General features: G+C 43.5%; 1 protein-coding gene and 1 long non-coding RNA gene across 7 annotated transcripts; both read right to left on the reverse strand.

The window, feature by feature from the left end:
• Window positions 1-707: 707 nt before the first annotated feature.
• LOC137471845 (uncharacterized) lies at window positions 708-8186 on the reverse strand. Of its 4 annotated transcripts, none has more exons than XR_010997893.1 (4): window positions 6072-8186; window positions 5792-5978; window positions 2653-2763; window positions 708-2339 (listed from the first exon to the last, which is right to left on the reverse strand). It is a non-coding gene; the product is annotated as an uncharacterized lncRNA (long non-coding RNA). The 4 variants fall into 4 exon arrangements; XR_010997892.1 differs by having other exon boundaries at window positions 2653-2789; XR_010997891.1 differs by having other exon boundaries at window positions 5700-5978.
• B3GNT2 (UDP-GlcNAc:betaGal beta-1,3-N-acetylglucosaminyltransferase 2) lies at window positions 8187-24703 on the reverse strand. Of its 3 annotated transcripts, none has more exons than XM_068186446.1 (2): window positions 24482-24703; window positions 8187-9826 (listed from the first exon to the last, which is right to left on the reverse strand). In XM_068186446.1, exon 2 carries the CDS (start codon window positions 9815-9817, stop codon window positions 8624-8626), a length of 1194 nt encoding a protein of 397 aa, XP_068042547.1. In that variant the 5' UTR covers window positions 9818-9826; window positions 24482-24703; the 3' UTR covers window positions 8187-8623. The 3 variants fall into 3 exon arrangements, with proteins under 3 accessions (XP_068042547.1, XP_068042549.1, XP_068042548.1); XM_068186448.1 differs by having other exon boundaries at window positions 24673-24697; XM_068186447.1 differs by lacking the exon at window positions 24482-24703 and adding an exon at window positions 24028-24153.
• Between the last annotated feature and the right edge of the window lie 5 nt (window positions 24704-24708).

Raw genomic sequence — 24708 nt, forward strand, 5'->3', positions numbered from 1 at the left:
TGAATACCAAACTGTTTTTCCTCCAAGTGTATGTTTATAAAGATTTTCAGATCTTAACATGAACAAAGATTCCCTGGAGCTGAGGCTGGCATCATGCCGAGCCATATATCATTATAAAAGACAAATTCCAGACCCTGGGATATTCAGAACAGATCAAAATAAAAGGAAAAGAAACTCAAGAGGAATTTAAAAATAAGTAGGTGGGAGGGATGCTTAATGTAATGTTAAAGCAGCACCAGTTTATTCAAGCAGATGCCAGAGACTAAATGAAAGGCTGGTTGTTTTCTTCTGCAGTTTGTGCCCTTTCCTTTCACAGATCTCCCTTCTGGGGATAGAAACAATAACATCAGCTCTGGAGCATCATGTTTATCTGCTCACTCTCACAGAACTACACCCACACGGGTGATCTGGCATCTGTTAGCCCCCAGAGATGTGCAAGGTGTAAACACACATCTGGAAATAAACTACCCACGGGCTTTTCAAAACCACTCTGCTTCACTTGAAATCACGGACAAGATACAGACAGAGGGGAGAAAAAAAGCCTCTAAAATATTTCTGTGCACCAGATACAGGCAGGTGAAGAGCATCATTTACCACTTCAGCTGCTCCACAAGAGGTTGGGCTTGGCACCATTCCTGCCCAGACCATTCCCCAGCTGGAGTGCTGGGGAAGGGCACAGCTGCTGGAGCTGGAAACTGGGAGAGGTGATGCCTCTGTCACCTGGGCTCCTCCTTGCTGCAGTGCTCTGGGACACAGCCCTGCACACTCACCACTTAGGAAGGTGTGGAGTGACTCTCCTGGATTATGCAGGAGCCTCCTCTCCAGACAGACACCATCCACAGGATGGATGTCAACAGGATGGAACACAAAGGTGGATCTTCTCTAGGAGGCTTCCCACTCAGCAAATGTGGCTTAAGGGTTTCCTGAGCACAGCTGAGCTGAGAGTCTCCCTATCCTCATCTGACCGTGGCAATCTCCTACAGAGATCAGAGTTCATCCATATCCTGTTTGGAAGAGGGACAACAGAGTGTCACTGGATTCAACCACAGCTTTCTCCATGGAGAGGTTAAACTGCAGCAGCTCCCCTTGCTTCCCCAGGCAGGAGGCAAGGAGAGTTACCCATCACAAAATAAAGAGGGAAATAATTCCATCCAATGCCCTTGTTCTTTGAAGCCACACGAGGCAAAGGACTGAATCATAGACACAGGGAATGAAGGACTCTTATAATTATTAAGTGCCATTAAAAATTCCAGTGCAAAACTCATCTGTGTAATTAGGTCAGTATCAATTACCCTGATAGAATGATTTAGGTCTCTCCAGCATTAAAACACCAGCTACATACAACAAACATCCTCAAAGAGGGAAAATCCAGAATGAACCAGCTGGGAACAAGCAAAAATAAATCTGGGAAAGGATGTCACACTCTTAACCACCCACACAGAGCAGGAGGTCCACGTTTTCTCCTAAAGCACACTCAGAGTATGGAAAAAGCACAGGCAAGCACAAAAGAACCCTCACATGTGCTGGAACTGCCTGGGAAGTGGAATAAGGGACCAGGCATCATCTGAGATTCAGTGCATTGGGTCTGTGCCAGTTCCTCCTCCCAAGACACAGGCACATATTTCACTTCACTCTCCAGCAGGCAGCTGCAACTCTATCACACAGGATGGCTCAGGCAACACAGAGGAGAGCTGGGAAATATAACAAATTATGGCATAAGCAAATGCTATTTCAGTGTAGCAAATTGAAGGATGTCAGTTCCAAACCTAGATCAAACATGAATATTCTTGAAAAGCTTTGAGATGCTTCAATTAGAGGTCCAAAGACAAGCCCTCCATAATGCCCCTACTGTGGCATTCACTTTCTGGCAGCTCTGAACCCAATTTTTTTCACATTTAATATTATTCCACTTATAGCTAAAATGGTTCATCTTGCTTTCCTATGAGGAAGAAAGCACAGGAATTAAAAATTAGAAAGCTGGAGAAGAATAAACGGATAATCAGCATTGAATAAGAACTGCTGACCTGTATCACATGAATATACACTTCATGGAGGAAACAAAAACCCTGTTCAATGCATATATAACCACTGAATACCTATAAACCTTCAATTTTTCCTGTCATACTTTGTTACTAAAAGATCACCAGGGCATCAGGTTTTTAAGTTGTATCACTGATGGCTGTACCAGCTACACCCCCTGGGGATGGTCCAGTCCAAAAAGACACTTGAAGATATCCCCAGTGTTCACTCAAATTGCATCCAGGGATGTCTGACAAGCTTCTCATTCTTGGAGCACTGGATGCTGGATGTTCATACAGCACAGGATTTGTTATAGAGCTCTTTGCCAGTGAAGGTAAAAAAAAATAAATATTCCTGGAAGATGATTTTGCTGCTTTGTCCCCAACCACTGAGGTCTAGAAGCAGCTTCTAAAGATTAAAGGCTCTCACGAGCTACCAGAAGTGTTTTGTTCTTCCTCTGAGGGGCTGGAGGGCCCAGGGAGCCCTGGGGAGGTCCAGCTCTTCCTTGAGCACACCTTAGAACAATCCAGGTTGTATTTTTATGGAGAAGAGACGACAGCTCTAAGAACAAATGCCCAAACCAGTTCCAACAAGGAGCCTCTCTGAAAACTGAAGGGCACAAACAAAACTCACCTCTCTTGAAAGTCATCCAGTTTCCAGGTATCACAAAGCATGGCTTATGTTTCAGCTCTCTTGATAGGGATACTCACCATTATCTTCTGCTAAGCATCATTACTGCTGGCACTGTATCAAAATCATGCAGGACAGGCCTAAGAAAAACAATTCACTTGGCCTCTCCGGCATTTATGTTCTCATAAACAAAGTGGACAAGAAGTAACAAGATGATGAAACTTTTAGGTCTCCTGGGCAGCAGCCAAACCTACATTTAAAGCAGAAGTCTGTTTCCTCACATGCTAGAAAGATTGAAAGGAAAGGAAAATGAGACAATTTCCTTTGGGTTTTTATCTTTAAAAAGTTTCTCCCACTTCCCCCTGTGACTAAATAAGATATCCAGCAAAGTGAGGGTTCATTTTTTAGTTCATCTCAGCCTATTATTTCCTACCCTGGCAAGATTTTGTAACATCTGTCATGGGGATTTCTTCCCACCCACTGCTCTCCCCCCATTTGTTTCTCAAAAAGAATTTGTATATGTTTGAATATGGGATGATAAGAAATGCAAAGTGTTTTGCAGATTTTGGAAAAGAACAAAAGCACAAGGGGTCTCTAGGGACATAAACATGCTTCTGTTTTCTTCAATATTGCTGAAGAATAATTCAAATCTCAGTAAAATTTTGCTCTAATAGGAGGCTCACAGGTGAGCTTTCAGGGTATGATCTGCTGAAGACAGGTGAGAGCCTCCCCACCTGGCCAAGCAGTTCTACGGCATAAACCACACAACTATTTCCAGCTCTACCACAATCTAATGTTTCAGGATAGCAGGAAAGCAAGAGCACAGAATATTAAGAACAAGAATGATCCTACAGGTAAGAAGACAGAGAAGAAGTGGCTTGGAGGATGATGTCTTCTGAAGTCACAACTCAAATTTATTGTAAGGTCTGTGTTCTTAAAACTTGTGACTTCCTTTCAGCAGGGCTTTCAAATACTCATCACATGCAGGCATTCTGGCTGATCTGCCAGCACAGTGTGAATGCAATGTCCCCAAAAAAGAGGCAAAATTTGGGCTGTCATGAGATATTGACTTTTCTGGAAGAGGGGGAGTACAGGAGTAGTGAGGAAAAACATGACACATTTAAGGCAAATGAGGAAACACAAATGAATCATCTTTGCAGAATTCAGCCAAAATTTACCCAGAGGGATGGAGGAAGAGGGGAAAAGGACACAAAAATACAGCCACAGCAAATACTAAACTGAGCTCTGGTCTTAAAAATCTAACAGAGGATATCTGGGGATTATATCTAATCCCTGTAGAAACTCTCTCCAAATCTGCCCAGAGCAGTTTTGTTTAAAGAAATTACAATGGCAGTGGCAATAGAAAAGCCAACTCCAAAATCAGAAAGTTTACAGCTTGTTTGGCAGCTCAGCATTTTTCCTCCATTTACTCCCCTGTTTGAAACAGTTTGAAATCAGGCTCTGATAGAAGTGATTTTGTAAATTTTTTGTAACTTTCTCAGAAAACCTTGAGGTTTACTGGAGAGGCAAGTACAGTGTCCACCAAGAGATGAGAGAGATGAGGGGACAGAGGGAACAAAAACATATGACAAGGCAGGAAAGATGGATTCATTTAGATGGAGAGCTTAGCAGGAAAGATTGGAAATGACACGCAGAGGTAAATCAAGGAGCCTAGAAATTAGGAGACTGATTGGAATTCTCTCAATATAAAATTTGAAATTTTAAATTTATCTTGATGCATTTCTGACAGGAAACTCAGTGTGCATTCATCTGAGCACATAACTCATGTCTGAAGTCTTTAGGCTTGAAGGCAACTTAAAAAAAATATGTAACTGCAATAACATGAAAACACAGAAAACTGAGCAAAAATTGAGGTTACAGAGATTTGTTCCATACCTACACAGATGTGAACAGAGCCTGAAGTGATGACTGACACCCCAAGACCAACTTAAGCCCAGCTCAACTGGTTCAGTCAGGTGTTATTAGACAGGGTACAAATGTTTTCATTGACAAATGGAAATGGACTCTTCATCTTTTGAAAAGGCTGGCATGCAAAGCCCACAAGGTGCTGCTCAGCCACCCCTCAGCAGAATCCAGCCAGAGCTGTTTAAACACTACTTAGAGCAGGCTGAGCCAATACAAATATAAATTGTGATTAGCAATCCAATACCTGGTCTGAGCACAACAGAAAAACTGACCTGCTCAGTATTTCATCACTCCTGACCTTTTGAAAATTTGCTTCCAGAACTGCAGTTTACTTTAATTCTCACTCCCACTCCTGTTCCCACCTTCATCCAGCAAGGAAGGAGGCAACAGTTTTAAAAAGTTAAGAGGAAGAGAAAGGAGGGAATTTGAAGAGCATTTTGTGCTCGGGCTGATTGACAGACATTGCTCCATTCAGAACCAGCTCTGTGATTTCTGTTGATGCAAGGGATCCATTAAGCAGTTCTCCCTGCCCTATTTGCTTGCTAAGTTGGTTTCATGACTATTCTGAGAAGGAAATAGTTCAGTGCAGACATGAACTCATTTGGATTGGTGCCCTCCAGCAAACCAACTCTAACTAAGTGGAAATCTTACACATATGAGGTGCAGAAGGGAAAGGAGGCCAAATTTCAGGGGGTGAATGCTGACTGTGGGCTAGATCAGAACTGCAGCACCAGATAAGAGCTGGATTGCTCACTGCTGCATCACAAAGCCCCAGATTCAGCAGCACCTGCATGAGGATCCTGGCTGACTTGCATACCCAAGGCAAACCTTCCAGTGAATCCTAATAGGCCTCTTTCTTGTACTTTCCAGCCAAAACCCTTTTTGAAGTTTGGCTTTCTGTGCTCCCAACATTGAAAACCAGAAAAGGACTGCCAGGAATTCTCTTATCACCAGCCCTGTCAAGTGCTACATTTCACTGAAGCCTACATAACAAAACTGGGTAGGGGAGGAAGGGATCCAAGTGTAAAATGCAGTCAGGCCAAGGAACCAGCTGGCAGAAAACAGGGACTCCATCCTCTGGAAGATAAACCTTATAATTTGTGCATTAATTATAGCTCATTTACCTTCCTTATCCTATATTTTCTCCTCCCAACTGGATTTTGAAGCAAAGGCCTGAGCCTTTATACAAACAAGCTAATGGATTCTAATGGCTCACCCTGATGCAGCGTTATTTAATCACAGCAGCACTTCATTTTCCCTGCTGTATTCAGGGAAGAAAAAAGAACAAAGACTGCATCCACATTCAGCTGTCTCATCCAAACACATCTTACTTCAGTTTCCAAATTCCATTCTTCCTATTGTAGTCAAATTTTCTTGTGCCTTCATCTTAGTAGACTCCTTCCCTTCAATTTAAGAAAAAATACAACAGAAATTTAAGTGTTTAACAGCATTTAAGAAAGATACAGAATACAGCAGTTACAGGTTGTTGCACATACTTTTTAAAGACTTTTCACCTCCTGTGTCCCAACAGCCCCCAGATCCCATTCCCACTGTGCTTTTGGATGCATTCTGCTCCTTTATCTCTGTTATTTATTTCCCTTACTCTTCACTCCACACACTCCCAATTATTTGCCAAGGCAATTCTTTCTCCGTGGGAGTGGACCAGGGAGAGCCACCAGTGCTCCTCCACACTTGGAGTAAACAAAAGTGCTCTGTCAGATTTCTCCCCCAGCACCTTTTGCCTATTTGGGCCCCCCAGCACCACCTGCTCAGCCTTGTCCTCTGCCCTTTCTCCTGTCCCTTCAGAAGGTGGGGAAATGTTTTCTCACAGCATTTCTCCTCCCCAGGTGCCACTCAGCCTGGTTTTCCTTATTATCAGGTGTATCCCATGCAAGAGACCTGGTTTTTACCTCATGGTTGCCAGGAAAGGTATAAATTAAATAATTAATGCTGGCACCCCACCAATCACACCCATTTCGCTTAACATCACATGTGCACTCCACCCTATCTTACTCACACGATTTAATTCTTGGGCTCTTTTCCTGTCCCTCTTTTTGCTGCAATCCTCCCGTTTGTGTTTGATCCTCCCACAGACCTCAGCAGTTTGTTCAGTGCTCACTTGTCTCTGCCTCTCTCCACTCTCCCCCAGCACCCTCCTTTTCATCTCTGCCTCACCTTTTCTCTCTCCCCCTTCCTCCTTCCCCCACACCAAGACTCTCAACACTGCATCTCTCACCATCAGCATAACTTACTTCTTTTCCTTGGCCCGAATCTTGAGGAAAATCCCATGAATATTTAAAGAAACAGGGTAGGAAGTAACTCCTGTAAAACCTGCAGCTCTTTCAGGAAGGTGTCACTTCCCATGAGGAATGACAAAGCACAAGAGTCAAACCTCACAGCACAACACCAGAGCACATCCATGCTGGGGTCGCCGTGATCATCTACAGAACAAGGAGGTGGAAGACCAGAACACCTCACCTCTCCCTGGACAAATAAAGCACCCCATTTGTTCCAGGTAAATGAAGGAAAAAGAAAGGAGGTGAAAAAGCAAAAAAGAGGTGCTGCTGCCAAGTTGTTTCAATCAAAAATTCAAGTGCCAGCCATTCAATCCACTCCTTGACTCCTTTCAATTGCACCAGCAATGGTATTGTACAGACAATTATTTCTGTACATGCAGTTTGTCCCAAGGCACTTAATGTCCCCCTTGCTTTCACCAGTTGTCCATCTATTCCAGCATCTAATTAATATAGGTACAACTGTGACATTTTCTTGATGGTCTGCCACACAAGCTTAGTGAAATCTGTCAAATAAAACCTTTTCTTCCTGAACTTCTGAAATGTAGAGTGCAACTGCTCTGCAAGTCAACATGAAGCACTACCAGAAATACTTAAATTACATTTTATTTTTCAAGTTCAAAAATAACAATTAGCTTTATTTACCACGTTACACATCTCAGATTTAAAATATCATGCTCTATTTAAATAGCCGAGTGACAACACTATACAAATAAAATGTTACACAAAATATATTTAAGAAAATGTTTTGGTCTTCAATCTGAACAATAAATAGACAGGCACTTCTACATATACAAAGAAAGCCACCACTATTTAGAGTAATTCTTATAAGCAAGATGTGGAAATAGAGAAGATCTGAGTTTCGAGGACACATAACTCTACATGAGGCTTCATGCAAACTTCAAAGGTTGGTTTGGAATTCGAAACTCTTGGGATGTGCACAATTCTGGATTCACCACCGCTTTACCGGAGACCCAAACCATGTTCTCAAGAAGCAATGTGCAATTTCAGTCATTTCCATCAAATCAAGCTACTTGATCACATTTAGTGCCCAAACAGAAAACAAGGATTGACTAGAGTAGCTTTCCACACAAATAACATGAGCAATAAGTCAGCTTCAGTATGTAGGCTTGAGGCAGGGGCAGCCCTACCTGCCCAGCCCTGAAAAACACCTCATTTTTTTCCTCCTTGAGCTCTTAGGGGGCATTTCAGCAGAATTTTGCTTTTTTTGGTAAAAACAAAAAGAACTTTATCTAATAAAAGGGTAAATCCTTCAGACATACATACTCTTTGCACAAAGGATCGTTAAGTGAAGGAAAAAATCAAAATGTAAGGTCTTGTAACTGTATCATATCTAAAAGTAAAACTACATTCCCCCAATTTTTGTATTTTCAATTTACAGTGGTTTCCACACACAAACACTACTCAAAGGAAAATTATTTTCCACCATCACAACTGATGAAAGATGCACTGTGGTAGGCAATCCCTGTTTCCAGCTAACCCAGTCACTGACAGCTAGTTATAGCCTCAAAGTCTTTTTTAAAATTAAGACCAATATTGAAACATAACGACCACCAGGACCACCAGTGGAAAAGTCAGGACCAAGTCTTCAAGCCATCCCTTCAAATTTAAGTATTACTCTCCATTTCAGAAGTACAGGGAAAAGTCTACAGCAAAAATTCAACTATTAAACAGAGCTTCAGTGATCCAAACTTACAAAGTTTTTTGGACTTAAGACACTTATGCACATTACTTTAACAATTTAAGTGTGGGTCTTGCAAGCGTGTCCAAATCTTAATCATTTCTTGAGGTTTTCTACTATGCACTAACATTAAGTTTGTGTAGGAACAGATGTTATTTCTGTATTTCTCTTCGATATCAAATGTTTTGAAGCCTTTGTGTTTTTCTGGAGCAAGCCCAAGCTTCTGAAGGCACATTCCAGTATAAACATCATCAATAGGGTAGAGGAGAACCTGGTCAGATGCATTATTCAGTCTTAGTGCCAGATCACCAGAGTACAGGAAGCCACCGCCTCCTGCGTACGGGGGATACGAACCTTCATAAACACTTTCTGGGATGTAGTACTTCAATTTTTTCTCTCTGTGAGGTCCAGCATCTTTGATCACGTCACCTATAAATAAGTCTTTGGCTTTTTCCTTTGATAAGCTTTTCAAGTAATCCAGGATCTGATTGGTATTCACAAAAACATCATCATCACCCTTAAAAATAAACTGGACATTTGCGCAGCTACTGCTGACCCACTTCAGAAACAGCACCTCTTTCAGAGTCAGATTGAAGAAAGTGTCTCTGTAGTTCCAGAGGAGAATGTCTCGGTGGGTGTCACTCTCAAATTTAATCATGTGTGAAAGGTCAGGAAAATGATCCTCTGGTGGGGTCTGCCCAAGTAAGAAGACCCTTCTGACTATCACATCCCCTGATTCTATTTCCTTGCCCCAGGATTCCCTAATTGCTTGTCTTCTATCAAAATGGGGTATAAGTGACTTAATAGCCAGCAGCAGGAAAGGTTTCTGTTCACACTTGTTTGGCTGATCCATTAGCAAGGAGTAATTTCTACACCTCAGATAGAGGAGGAAGTCTTTGAATCTGTCTGGCAAGTTTGCAAAGTCACTAACCTCTGAGTGCACCAAGGGGTCAGGGTCACAGGAACTGAGGGCACTCAGGTTAGAAACCAAGTTCTCTTCCACAGTCATATTGGAAAGCAAGGACAGAATAGGGTTGTACAGCAGCTCAAGCTTCTGTTGCTGTTTGTTCCAATAAGCTTTGTGAGGAGTGTATTTCCTCCAGAATTTGCTACGTGGTATAACAACACGGCCTTCTGCATTCTTGTCCTGGCTGCCGCTCTTCGAGACTTCCACAATCACATAAATAAAAATGTTTACCATCATCAGAATTCCCAGCAGCTTTAATCTTCTGCGTCCAACACTCATTTCTCATATCTAGAAATAAATGTAAAAAAAGATTTTTAGCTTTCTTCACAGCAAGTTCTTGATCTCATTAAAAATGCAAACTACTTTCAAATGCAAGCTAGTAGCCTTAAAAACCAAGGTTAACTACAGCCCCAAAGAAGCAAAAGCGAATCTGTCTCTAATACACACACATATGGTTTGGGGTTTCATCAGTAAGCTGGTACAAATGTACCAGCTTCCATCTGCAGCTTAGGAAAGTTACACAGCTTTTCATGGCGAGTCTAAATGAGCCAGCAGTTTCTGCTTTTCATTTAGATCCCCTTTATAAACACTTGACTGTATAATAATTAGAATCTGAGCCCTCAGCTTGGCAGACCAAGAAACTTTTTTTTTCTGCTAGTAAGGTGAGCTGAAGGGTATAGAATAAATTGCTATATGATAAGGTCAGTTATTTTTAAATTAGGTTTCAAGCTTTTATACTTGCACTCTCACACCTTCCAACCACTTAAGGGCAGAGCCAAATTTTAAAGCACACAATCAGTTTCTGACAATTTCATGTGGCTGTTCCTTGGAAGAAAGGCTGACAAAACTTGCCAGCTGCATTGCTGATATTCAGACAGAAGAGAACAAGAACTTGGAATTTTTCCCCCTTCCAACTAGAAAAAAGGAATTCAAACAGTAAATGAAAGTAGAAACATTATTATTACTAGGAAGGAAAAAACCCTGAAAAGAAATAAAAAAAGGAGATGTCTCCCATGTATGCAAGACTTGGAGCAGTATGTGCACATCTTTGTCATATAAAAAGTCCTGTGATCCATCTTCACTTTTTACTGGGGGAGAAAATGGAACAATCCCTCTTTCTTCCACAGCTGTCAGAATGCAGGTACAAGGCATACAGCACAAGGAGCAACATGAAAACACTGTGTTCCTCTAGAGCAATGCTTACCAAACTGTTCACTAGCCCTGGGGTACATCAATGTACAGGCTCCACAAATAATTCAGAAAGAATAAGAAGGTTACAAAGACTATGCTGAAGTCACACAGAGAACTCACTGTCAAAGACACCTTCACGTGCCAGGAATATAAATGATTATTGGAAGATCAGAAAAACCTAATGTAATAAAGACTTTGTACTGACTGTTGGAAGGCCAGCTGTGAGCACTGCCTCAGGCCCTGAGGTCACAGAGCAACAGCAGACAGGGAGGCAGACTGAGAAGTACGCCTTGTACTTGCTGCTGTTTTCTTTTTTTCAGCCATCCCCAGACACCTGAGCTATACTGACCCCTGATCTTCTTATGGTTTCATCAGTGTTACTTGGTTTTACTCCTCAACAAGTTAAACACTAAACTTCTAAAACTTCAGGAAGAAAGCACCAAGTAAATAATCAGTAATCTTTTTTCTCTTTTTTGACCCATAACCATTATTAAATCCAAAAGGGGGTGTGTGGGTGTTTTTCTGAAACTGAAATCCAAAGTCACTCCTAGAAAACACAGCCTGGCAGAAAAATGCCTGTGCTTCTTCAAGTACTATCTGCATATTTATTTGTATATAGGCTCAGGCCAGATCTACTTTATTTCATATTCGACTCTCAGTCAGCTATGAAGTTTCTGTTCCAGTTTTAAAGTCGTTTTCTTCTATACCTCAAAGACAAAACCACACTTGTGGTCACTAAACTGTTCAGAAAGCACTGGGGTTGGTCACATAGAATTCAAATAAGCTTTATCCTCCTCTTTACTGCCACCAAAAACAGATAAATACACTGGTTTTCTACATTTCCCTTTCACTAGACACAAAAATGCTGGAGAAGGAGCTATCCCCTGTTTTGTGGTGTTCCACAGAGCTCAGCATGAACATCAGGGCTTATCTGCCCTGTCCTCAAGAGCACTTCTCACTAAGCAACAAATGAGGTGGTAACTGACCTACGATCCCGGGGCTCCAGAGACAACTGGAGGGTGACTGTTCCCTCCTAGGAACAGCCAACAAACACGGGATTGTCAAGAGCTCAGCCAAAGCTTGATTCTTCAGGATATGCAGCACCACACAGCTCATCCGTCACAGCCCCCAGTTTACCAAGGTGAGAGTATTGAACACCTCTAAGGCATCTGGATACTTGACCTGAGACTCTTCTGACACAATGAGACACCATTTGCAAAGACTTTATTTCAAACACTTAACAAAATCCTTCAGTCCACTATGACTAATTCCCTGCAGCAAATGAGACGGGGATCCTGAGCAGAAAAAACCCCATTTACTGTTAGACTTGGTAGAGCTTTTCAGCAGAAAAGGTGCAAGTCTGGCGAGATGACAGTGGTTCCATCTCAGAAAGCACAGTAAATGGTATCACCACCACAAGCAAACACTCCCAGCCTCTACCCTGTTCCAGGCTGTGGATCCACAAGCAGCTGAACCAATCTAATCATCTGATGTAAAAGCCCAAAGTAAAACACCCAACTTTTCCACCTCCTTCACATCTGACAGAAGCCATGGCCTTTCACTGTAAATACTTTTCTGAGGGCAGGAGTTAGGCTGTATTTTCTAAGTGGGCTGAGTACCACATCTACCTAATCTGACTGCCAAACCCAAGCATTACAAGCCCATTTACTTACTGGGGCTGACAAAAGATAAAATAATCCCTAAGACCTGCAGGTATCACACCTACCACCCTTACTGGTAACTACCAGGAATCTGGCAAAGCCAAGCTGTAATTCAGGTATCTAACAGACATCACCACCCTTCTCTCTTTGCAGAGAGATTTGGATGTTGCCAAATCTCTAAGTGCTAGGGCAGTGTAAGTGGTACTAGGGCAGATTTGGATGTTGCCATGTAACTTCAGTTTAGGGCCTGATATCCCTTACAGCACATGCAGCACCACTTCTGACAGTGCCAGCAACAGCACGTGCAGTAGTGACACTGCTGCTTCTGAAATGAACTGGTTTAGCTACTTAACACATCACAAGCCATATGGAGTCCTTCTAACCCCCTGTGAGATGAATCAGTTGTCTAACAGCTCGGCTCTGTTCAGTGAGTCAAGAGATTTCTGGACTGAGCAACAGCAGTTTTGGAACGAGATGATGTTGAGAGCCCCGGGCTGTTGTAACGAGTCCGTGCCATTTCCAGCTTTAAAGAACTTGAATGCTGTTTATTTTCTAACTGCACACCATCAAATCTCTTTCCCCCCCTGAGAATTTTACACAAATCCCCTTTCATAGGACAGTAATTAAGAAAACCTTAAGAACAGGAGGATATTGAGCAGATATCCGTGTTGCCCTTCTGCAGAAGCCTGTCTCACACAGTGGTTACCACTGGAAACTGTCAATGTTTTCTGTGTTCTCCAACCAAGACAGCCTGAAACAATGTTCCAGCTGCAGGAAAGCAACCACACTAACAACACGCTACTCAAAGCATGAAAAACTGCACTGAAATTCAGAGCAGATGATGCTTATTTTAACATTACTTTTAATTATTTGCATATACCTGATTTGAGACATCTTTCAGCATATTATTTAGCTTTGGGAGAAAATCTAATCTTCCAGTATTTTAATACTAAAGGACACCAGTGAAACTCAGGGGTGGAATTTCAAGATCCGAGTAAATATAGCAAGACTAGGGAAGGATGTGCATGTATTTTCCTAAAACACAGCCTAAGGCATAAAGAACTAAAAAGAGTTTGAATAAAGGCCAAAGTAACTTCACGTTCTGTCTCCCACTAGTTATCTTCAGCACATTTTTGCTGAAAAACCCCTCAAAAGCAACACCAAAAAACCCAACACCCCCATCAAACACCCCCCCACCCAGATCAAGAGAACCATTGGTAGTGAGGCATTTGCCTAGTAGCGCTCCTCTGGTTTTCTGTGATAAGGTTATAGAGGCCCAGACTTGGACTTGAGCAATGTTTACTTATGGAATTGAACCTAGTCTCACTTTGTCCAACCATTTTTTAAATCTCTCTATATTTTCAACTTCTGTGAATTATCCTGGTTCCTCGATTCTTCCCCACACCAAGAACTTGTAATGGCTCACTATTCTATTAACACACAAGAGAGGAACCCTCAGAAAGCACTAATTATTAATTCAAAACATATGACATTATTTTCTTTATATACATCTGCCATACAAGCTACATGATGAACTTTCATCAGTCAGCCCTTTCCCTAATATCTGGTCATTTTTGATATGACAGTAACAACAACAAAAATAAATAATTTATACTTTAATTTAGTACTTTAAAAATTAAGTGGAGATTTTTTTTAGAGTTATATATCAGTGGATTTTGGTATGAGGTGTAAGCCCCATACCAAAACACTCAGTTCTGCACAAAGACCATGAAGTCATCATGCATCCCACGCAAGGGACGGCTCTGGAGTGCAAGAGCAAAGCAAGACTCCACTTGCAGGCTCTCTGACCTCACCCAAATCACAAGCACAACCCAGCAGAGGAAGCATGTTCTGGCACCAGGCACAAGTGACCACATTCCTGCGCAGACCTCCCCGAGCCCTGAGCCGAGCCAGCCTTCATTAGGTGAGAGCATTATCCTACAGGCCTGCCAGCAGATGCTCGCTGAAGCCAGCTGCTGAGGGTGCAGTGCACACAGCCCCTGCAGCCATCGGTGGCATCTGGGAGCACTAACTTGATATCTACCACCTGCACAGCGGCAGGTTTTTGTTACCCAGAGTCTTGCTTCTCCAAGCAATCAGATAACTCACAGCAAGGGTTGCTCAGAGCAGTCACATTCCAGGAGTTAACTTGTCAAAAGCTGCTGCAACCCAGTGGAGAAATCCCCTACTGCATTCAAGCTTGTAAAAGCTTCGTAAGAACTCCAAACTCGCTCTCTCTAATACCTACTTGATTTGTGCCCCACACTACTGATGTCAGCTTTCAACTGTGCTGTTAAAAGACTAAACAGTTCTCTCATTTACTGCTGAACGCTAAGTTCTGAGGAGCAAAATTCCAGAATCTTCACAGTAAGTTTTACTATGTTTCCTGCCACCATCTGGACTAATTTCACCTCTTCTCCTACCTCTAGTTCCTTCAGCAGAAAAGAGAAGCTACCAGAACATTGCCTGTTAAGGTGTGCTATGTAAACTAACATCTAAAAAACAGAAGTTTTGCTGACTTCAGATTGGTGCTTAGAAATACTGCAGTAACACCCACAGAGTCTGCATCGAGTTATCTTTGCATCAAGTTATCTTTACAAAGTCATTCAACAGTAAAAACTTACTTTTAACTTCTTTAAAACCACCCTATGTGAAATTCCTGCTTGACAGAACACTTGGAGAAGGAAGAGATACCATCAGCTCACCAATGTCTCTCCAGAGTAATCTGTTTTTTCAGCCATTTTAAATAAGTCAGCTACCAGTAAATCATCAGATTATCCCAACCCTGTCTGTATTATAAGTTATTTACAGGTGTCTCTCACAAAAGCTCTGGGTTTGATTGAGAAAATATTTTTATATGGTGCACCTACTGAATTCACTGCAAGTCAGACCTAAATATTTTCTTTTAACCTGTTAAAATTAAATCCTTGGATTAGCTGAAAGAATGTTCAGTTGTATATTTGAATTATCATGTTTCTATAGAAGATCAAGGTATATGCAAGAAATGCCTATTATGAAAAATATTCTGTAAACTCAATCCCAGGTTTAATGGATATTCCAATTTTTCTACTGGTATAGACTACTTGAGTTTGGTCATGGTTTTCCATAGGGATGAACAAGTGTCGTGGTTTGACATGGAAGTGATTTTTTTTTCAGGAAGTTGGGTCAAACCAATCAGTGGTCAAGTTTGGATATTGGCACCTGAAGTGACCACTGAAGATAGGGATATGCCTCTGAGAACACAGGGGGTTAAAAGCAAGAACTCCCAAGAGCTCGCTCTCTTTGGTTCCGGTCAGGGTGCTGTGCAGATCTCCCCTGCCCAGCCATGGGGCTGGGTGGGGGAGGGGAAGCCATGAGGCCTGGTTGAGGTGAGCCGAGGGGTAGAAGGACTGGAACCGTGCCAGCTCCTGTGGACGGAAGGGTGGAGAGAAGCGGAGATGTCTTTGTCATTCCCCCCCCAAAGGGAAGAGATAGAGAGTCCGGACGGCACCTGTAACTTTGCCGGCGCGGAGGAGAAGGAAGGGGGGGGAAGGCGCCCAGCCTTGGCCTTGGGAGTCAGCTGCTGGGCAGAGATATCAGCCGTCCAGGGAGTCTGAGCTTTTAACCCTTTCCTGAGAAATGAGGGCTTTGTAAAATATTGCTCCTCCTTGATTTGAAGTAGAAGAGAGACAGTCTGGGATCCGAAATGATGGAAGAAGAAATTCTCGAGTTGGAAGGAGATGATGGAGTGGCTTGTGGCTGGACTTCTCTTGTTAGCCATAGACTGAACCAAATTCTCCTAACAGAAGCTGCACTTAGGGTGGTGCGTTGGTGTGCCAGGAGACCTGTTTCAGTGATTACCAGCAGAGGAGTAGAGAGAAGGTGTGGAGAAGCCCTCTATCTTCAAGGAAGAAGAAGAGGAGAAGAAGACCTCTGCTCTTGGACCCTCAGCCCCAGGGGAAAATGGGGGGGACTGTAGTCCCAAAATGAGAAACTGAACTGTTGTCTCTTTTGGTCCATGGCAAAGCATCCTTAAAAGAGCCCTATGAGCAGTCTGTCCATGCACGGTGGTGAGAGCACTGTGACATGGAAAGGAGAGTGTCACCATGGCAAATTTCCTCCGGGCAGTTGCCATGTGTGACATGGAAACACAAGGGTGGCAATTGTGTTTCCTGGGGGGGGTCTGTGGCACAGGAGAGACTCCTGTCTCCCTTGAAAGACTGAGTATTTGAATATCTGAAGAGGAGCAACTTGATCAGGATCCTGGGTGGTGTCTCACTGTTAGGTTTGTTTAGAAATTAGGTGGGAGGAGGAGGGGTGTTTTGGAAAGTCTTCATCCAGGATTTAGTGTTTGTAGTTTTTTTCTAGTAGTAGTAGTTTAATAAAGTTCTTTCTTTGTTACTAAGATGGGCCTGCTCTGCTCTGTTCCTGATCACATCTCACAGCAATTATTTAAAAAAGTATATTTTCATGGGGGCGCTGGCATCGTGCCAGTGTCAAACCATGACAACAAGCAATATAGCTGCACACGTACACCACACCTACATAAGTCAATTTAAACAATGGCAGTGTCTCAATAAATCAGTGCATCATGCTAGCATCACCATTCTGCACTGGCATGCCTGCAGCCACACTGGACAGCTATGAAGGTGCTCCTAACTGCTCATGAAAAAAAACCCAACCAAACAAACAAACCCAAACCAACAAAAAACTTGTGATGAAAAAGGTTTGGTTTCTCTGTTTAACAGCAAAAACAGTTTGGGTTGTTGGTCTTGGGATTTTTCCCAGTAATTGAGATTTCACACTGACAACCAAGTGTAAGATCTCAACTCACTATAAAAATGAATATTAAAGTTTAATATGCCAATAGCTGGGGACCTGTGGTAGCAGATGTAACCTGTTTTTCCCAATTCGTTAATGCAGAAAATTCCTGTGCCATTCTAAGGTCACTTCAAGCTTGAGAATGATGATGTTGTAAATTTGTTAGGAATAACTTGGAGCTGCCAGCTTCTGAAGAGCTTTAGCTTTCACTTGACAGGCATCAACTTGAACAAACAGTAAATTATGAAGAATCAAGAGAAGGGGTTTAACCGAGTGTCAGCAGTGAAATATTTCTTGGAACAAAATTAATTGTCATTCATCACATCAATTAGAAGTTGGGGAGCACAGTTCCATGGCAGTTTAAAACAGTTTCAGTCATAGCTGACTCATTCCTGTAATTTATTCCTTCCCCTGCATAAGCTGCACAGTCCCATCTACCTTTGCACTGATTTGATTGTGGTGAATCATTTCAGTTAGCTGGAGGACGACAAAGAGCCGACAAAGCAGCAATGAGCTTTCAGCCAGCTCCCATCACTCGATGATGTTTGCACAAACACCGGGAATGGTGCAGAAGAGGGAAGGCTCGAACAGCCCGGGCCACAGCAGAGCCCATCTGCCACCAGCCTCAGCCTTCATGTACCAGCACACTGCTGCTGCTGCTGGCTCCCACCTTCATCCAGAGCTCCCTCGGGCAGGGCCAGACACAACCAGCACTGCTCCACCAGAGGCACACAGAGTCTGGCCCACCTATTCCCTACAAGGTACACCCTGGGCCCCAGTTTCTCTGGCATTTTCTGTAGCCAGGCCAGGGGGCGGCGAGTGGCCCAGCGTGAGCCACCCACGTCTGCCGTTTGCTGTGGGGTTCATTTCAGCTGCACCTTATCTGCCCATAATTACTAGAAAGCCAAGGAAGTGGATAAGGAGTGGATAAGCACCTTCCTCCCAGACATGTGCTTGGATCAGTGCTAGTTCTGGTGAGAAAGAATGAATATAACACACTGCAAATCGGACTGATGCTTTCAGCAGGCATTTAAGGAGAGAAGGTCTGCAGGACAGACACTCCCTTCTTTCTTTTGTGCTGTTTTTGAAACACAACTCATGATTTAGAAAACCTACACAAAATGCAGATAACCATAATTTCCACAAACAAGACAACTCATCTTCTCTTGATCTCTTCCAGTTTTATCTTAAAACCAGTAATTAATCCTGCCTTAACCATATTCCAACCACCTTTATGTCTGCACAGAGAGCAATCATTATTTAGTCAACTAACAAAACCATCCTTCAAGCACCACACCTCAGGCTATCAAAATTTTACCTGTGCTTTGTCTTCTTGCCCACCTTAGACACAAAACACACTACTAAAAGCTATGTTTCAAAAACAAACAACGGTGTAACTTGGAACAGCTGATTAAGTCAACACCTACCCTTGGTTACCACTGTCCTTTTGGGTTAAAAATAATGCTATGTGGTTACTCAGAAGTCAATTCAAACCAAATTCATACTGAGAATATTCATGTCAGAATTCCAGGATCTGCCTCTGAACTCACAGTACTGAGCTAAACACACGTTGAAGAATGCAAAATCTACATTTTAAAATGCAAATACATGAAAAGTTCTTCAACTTTCTGAGCAATTCATTTAAAGTTCAGAAAAATCAGTGGAGTTGTAAGCAGAGAAGTTCACTGTCCTCCTTCAAAGCTGCAAAACCTAAGATACAGATCTCGTTCCAGCCTATCAAGTCTATGGAAAAGGGAACAATTTCTCCAGCAGCTTTAGGCAGCTAAAGATGCATATAAGTATCAGGAGGATTTTGTAAAGGATCTTTAAGCCAGCTAGGCAGCTAACTCCTGTTTTTGTTAACAGCAGTTAAGCATCTAACCCGATTAGAAACTTCTAAATCCGAGTAGCACCTTCTGTACCTGTTACCTGCACACCAAAGTGAGCATCCACAAAGCTTGAGAGTGGTTTGAGTAATCAAGTTAAGGCTGTTCTGCATGGGTTTTAATTGTTTTTATTCAAAAACAGATCAACAATAAGTATGCAACAACAATTTCCATCCCAAAAACACCTTCCCATTAGCAGTTTCTAACTTTCAAATACCAGATTACAAAATATAATTACTCAAGTAAAACAAACCAGCACTACATTCAGGATACAGTTGGGCATTCAGCAGCAGCTCTCCTTAAACTCAGTTAAAAGTATTCCATCCTTTCCCAGGCCACGAATTCCCGTATTTGCGTGGCTCACAGTGTTACATTATGTAGAACCCTGAAGACAAGCAATCAGAAAAGGTTATTTCTCAACTCGCTTAGTTCCTCAATTCAGTTCACGACCCAGCTGCACAAACACGGCTACACCAGCACGAGGTGGGGAGCACAGACACCGTTCAGCCTCCGAACTGCCCCGGGATACAGCAGGATGCTCCCGAAGTCGGGCAGGAGCCCGCATCCCACAGCACACACACCTTCAACAACACCCTAAACTCTCCTGTAAATCCCATACCAGGTCATCTGCCGGTTCATAAACCACTGAGCCTCGGGGAATTACCCTTCTATGGGAAAATTAGTCATTCCCAGCAACAAGTCAAGATTTCCTGCTCATCTGATCCAGATAGCTGGCTTACAACTGAAGGGATTTGGTCAATTCACTCTCAAGACTAACTCTTCTGAGTGTGCTTAAGATGAAGCAGCTGCTACATTTCAGAAGTTATTTACAAAGACGAACAAAACTGTCTCCAAATTAAATACTTTTCAATTCTTACTGCTGTATTTCTCCCAAACAATAAAGCTTTCTTAACCAACTGCTGATGGAAACTGTTTCATCAATTCTCCCATGAAAACTCTCAGCACCCCGCCCATCGCACACAGGGATTCTTTTCCTTACTTAAATACTAATTGCCTCTCACGAGGCACCAATTCAATCATTCTTCTGCACAGTTCATCACAAGACAGTTTAATGATCCAGTCTTTTCACTGGGTTTCACACGATCTGGAAACTGGGGGAGGTTTAGACTTAGGCACTTTTGAAATCCTAAAAGGATCAAGGAAATCAGCGAGAAAGGAGCAGGCAAAGAGCAGGATCGAGTCCCAGGTACTTGTCAGTGCTTTCTATGTAAAAGCAAAATGTGACTGGACAGGTTTGACATTTATTCCACAACTTTTGGTCGGTGACTTCTTCACTCTATATTAAAATGACAGGAAGAGCCTGTGTTTCATTCTACCATCATCATCATCTTTTCTTTCTTTTCTGCTGCTTTTTAAGCACATGAAGGGGGCTTGCTTACATAAAGGGATACAACTGTGAACTGATAAAAACATCTAAATATATCTCTGTGGGGTCAGAACATGGCAGCACAGGGATAACACATCAGGAATTTTTGTGAACCGCACTCACAGGCACAAATTCTTCTCCAGACCACATGAAGCACTGTCCCATGCAGGGCCAGGAGGTGAACTCCAATGATCCCTGTGGGGAACCCTGTTCCAACTATGATTCCATAATAAGCACTCACATGAACACAGCCTATGACACACCAGAAACATCAAACACTAACCCCGTGACTGCACATGCACCCAACCTTCTTCCTAAATTAACTGTTAACATTCTGGTTAAAATTTTATTAGGGACTAATAATGCATATACCTGAAAAAAAATTTAAAAGTTTGAATTTAAAAAGTAAATGGATACCTACTTGCTTCAAAATTACTGCTGCATTTCTACCACAGAGTTACAGAAAATGTAATAAAGAGATATACTAAGAAAGTAGAAAATGTAATAAAGAGATATACCGTAGAAAATGTAATAAAGAGATATACTGTAGAAAAAAATCACAAACCAACAACCTGTGAGTGGGACAAAGATGGTTTCAAGCTTTTGGAAGGCAATCAACCCTAATGGCCTTCAAGAAACATTAACATGAAAACCAGAAGTTAAAATTCTCATTATTCTGATGAAATATGTGGGGTTTTTTCTATATTCTGTGGTTTTTACAGAAAACTTGTTGCCGTAATAAGTTCACTCTTGCCAATATCTTCCATACACCCTGCCTTTGGCCTGTTCTTGGCAAGTTTGAGAATTACACACTTTAAGCTCTACCTACAAGAAATTTCCCAGCCTCTACTATGCAGACTGCAAATTCTTCAAAAAGAAGCAGTTTACGATTTTATTACCACAGGAAACATAACCAAATCTGGTAAAAGATAAAGATCTGGAATGTCAGCCTTCGGTGCATTTCTGACAGAGCTGCTTTAGTCACTTGGCAGCACAAGGCACAGCACACAGGAAAAGTCCACCAAGTAATCAACTCTGAGAAGTTTCACAACCCACCTGAAGTCAAGATTTTGCAAGATCATCTGACACATTTGTCAAAAATTCAGTGATCTGTGAGGAAAGAACAAGTTACCAAAGAGCTTGGCTGAGGATTTGAATTGAGACTGCTCAATCTTTTTCCTGTCTTCTGGCTAATTTGGAGCAATATGACCATACAGGCTTTGGTCAAGTGCACAGATCATTGACAAGCCAGCCCTGATTGCTGTGATAATGACAATATTGGCAGTGACAGGAGACACGATCACATCCTGTGCTTCAAACACGATCAGCACTGACACAGCCTTTTGTCACTACCATTTTTCCCTCCTTCAAGTGGATTTACACAGCCAACAGGAAAAATCACTGTCAGAGCTGGATCCACTGTGAATATAGCTGCACCAGGTGGCAGTAAAATGACAATTCCTCAGGGTCTCAGCACTCACAAGTTGCCATGGAGCAGCACTCCTCCGAAAGACTTGGTTCTCCAAGGAATCTTTGCCAGAGTAGACAAGAAGATGAAGACTCAAACCCTGCTTTTTCCCCCACCCCCTATATACTCTATGACTTATTCATACAGACAATTGCCCAGATTTGCCAGCACAGAATAAGACACCACTTTATCCACTCTCATTTCTCATCAAGCACTGCTTTTTCTCTGAGCAAACACCACTGCTCCACTGATCTCCTCAGCAGCATCTTCATTACCCAGAAGTAGTCAAAAAATTTTCAGGAGCAGCTTCCAGGCAATAACAATAAATTTTTGACTGCCAGTGACACTGTGCTCGTTAGGAGCAAGCTCTGGGGAGATTAGTGAGTTTTACCTATTATGAAACAGGGCATCAGACAGCCAGCTAGCACTCCCAGCCATCTAAAGCATGACCTTCAAAAACAAGTCCCTTCAGCAGTACTACCTTGCTGCATTTTCCTCATCGTGGGGAAAAGAAACGAGCACAAATCCAAGCAAAGCCACTTTACAGGTGACAAGGTGACAGAATTACTTTAAATACATTCTACTTTTTATGCTCTACCCATAGGTTCCCTACAGCCGTACAGCTCGGTACTGCACAACATCTCCTGTAGCAAGTCACACGTTTAAAGCAAGCAGCAAAACCAGGGCTTCTTTTAAGCCAAAATATTTTGACTCTGTCTGACAATATTACATTTTTAGGTACAAGACAGACATTCTGTATTTTAATCCATCTCCACGGCAGTATTGTTTTTTTAAAGCTATATATCTTCTCGAGTTGTTTACAGCCCCGGAAAGGAAAAAAAAAAAAACCAAACCATTACAAATTAAATCCGCCGAATGAGAAAAGCTGATTCTCCGTTTCGTTTCCTCCACGCATTTCGTAACAATTCAGCGCTCATTCAACTCCTCCGGTGGTTTATCAGGCATTACGGCCGGTTCCCCGAGCGGCCGGACAGCCTCTGCCAGCAGCCCGGGCTCTCCATCCGAACCGAACCGAACCCCGAGCGTGCCACGCAGCCGAGTGTCATCTGCCGCCCCCGCCCCGGGTGACAGCACCGGAGCCTGTCGCCAAAGCGGAACTGCAAGAAGAACCCGAAACCGCTCTGAGCAGCTTGGGAAGAGGGCTGGATTCTGGGCTCTCTCTTTTAAGACAGTGAGCAGTAATCTACCAGAAATTTCCTCAAAGGACAACACTATAATAATGTTTCCTCAATAATTCGCAGATGACATGTCTAGCATGTAATTCTGCGCACACATCTTTCCACGGCCAGACTAAACTTCTTCTGTGCCCAAACCAAGTCTTTCTGTCCAAAATACATTTATTAAAAAAAAAAAAAAAAAAAAAAAAAAAAAAAAAAAGGAGGAGGGAGAAAAGGAGAAAACCCCACAAGGAAAAAAAAAATAAAATAAACCAACAACCAAACCACGCAAGCTCTTATTTTACATAGTTAAAGCTAACCATGAGTATTTAATAATCAACCCCAACAGCACTGAGCATTCTGCAAGCGGGATTAAAGGGTTACTCAAGGAACTTTCACCACAAATTTTTGCAGGATGACTAATGAGTCTCGAGCTGCAGTTTAGCCACAATCCCTGCGAGTCACCTGGAGTCCCCTCCTGACGGGGCACAGGATGTGTCAGGAAGCTTGAGGGAAAAAGCATCATCCCCGTGAAGGAGCACATATATTCAAGCGAACTCCAGCAAAAATACCACTCTCTCCCCTTTCAGGTCCACCAAAGCCTACACCTCAGTGTCACTGCCTCAGCGCGGTCTAGAATCTCGACGCGGGTGTTAATAATTAACTCCTGGCAGCGGGCTAATGAGGTGACCCCAGGAGCGCTGCGAATGTCCCCGCTCCGCCACCCTCCGTCCCTCCCCTCCAGGCAAGGAACGGACTGCAGCAGCTCCCGGCACTGCCGCAGCCCCACGGCTCGGGCTTTCTCCGGAAAAAACCACACGGCTTCGGCAGCACCAACGCCGCCTCCCCACGGCTAAACGAACAAACAGAAATAAAATGTTAAAAAAAAAAAAAACTCAAAAGCGAGGAAAAACATACGGTGGGCTGAGCTGGCCTGAGTTTCATCCCTGCCCAGCAGACTGCGCCTCTGCCCGCCTCGCTCCCGCCGCTCCGGCTGCAACATGTGCCGGCTGCCCGCGCTGCCGGGGCACGGACTCCGCGCCCGCGTGCTCTGACCCCACCCTGCCGCCGCCCGTCACCTCCCAGCCGGGGAGCGGGAAAATCCCCAGCCCTAAAAAAACCCCAATTTACGGCTCCGGCCGTTCGCCTCCCCGCGCCGCCAGCTCACAGCGGTCACTACGCAAATAAGCGAGAGGCGACGGGGAAGGAAAACCTCACGACCTGGAAAAAGCACGGGAGGCAAAAAATCAGGTTTAAAAATGGGGCTTTTTCGCCCCCCGTCCCTCCTCAGCCGCTGCGGCAGCGCCGATCCCCGCCGGCCCGCGGAGGCAGCGGTGGCGGCGGCGGCGGCAGCCGAGCCCCCCGCCCGTACCTTGCCAGGCTGCCGCGGGGCTCCGCCGGGGTTCTTGCTGCCGCCGCCTCCGCATCCACCATGCTTTGTCCGGCCGCGGGCTCCCACCCGCCCGGTCCCGGCCTGCCGCCCCACCGCGGCTCCGCGCTGCCGCCCCGCTCCGCCAGCCCCCGCAGCGGGCGGGGGTTCCGCAGCGGGCGGGGGTTCCGCACCTGAGGGCGATGCCGGGGCGGCGCCGAGGCGGCCGC

The sequence above is a fragment of the Anomalospiza imberbis genome, chromosome 3 (genome assembly GCF_031753505.1).
Source record: "Anomalospiza imberbis isolate Cuckoo-Finch-1a 21T00152 chromosome 3, ASM3175350v1, whole genome shotgun sequence".
NCBI lineage: Eukaryota > Metazoa > Chordata > Aves > Passeriformes > Viduidae > Anomalospiza > Anomalospiza imberbis.

Coding starts and splice junctions, on each gene's coding strand:
- B3GNT2 (XM_068186446.1), bottom strand. CDS start 9,817: ATGAGTGTTGGACGCAGAAGATTAAAGCTGCTGGGAATTCTGATGATG.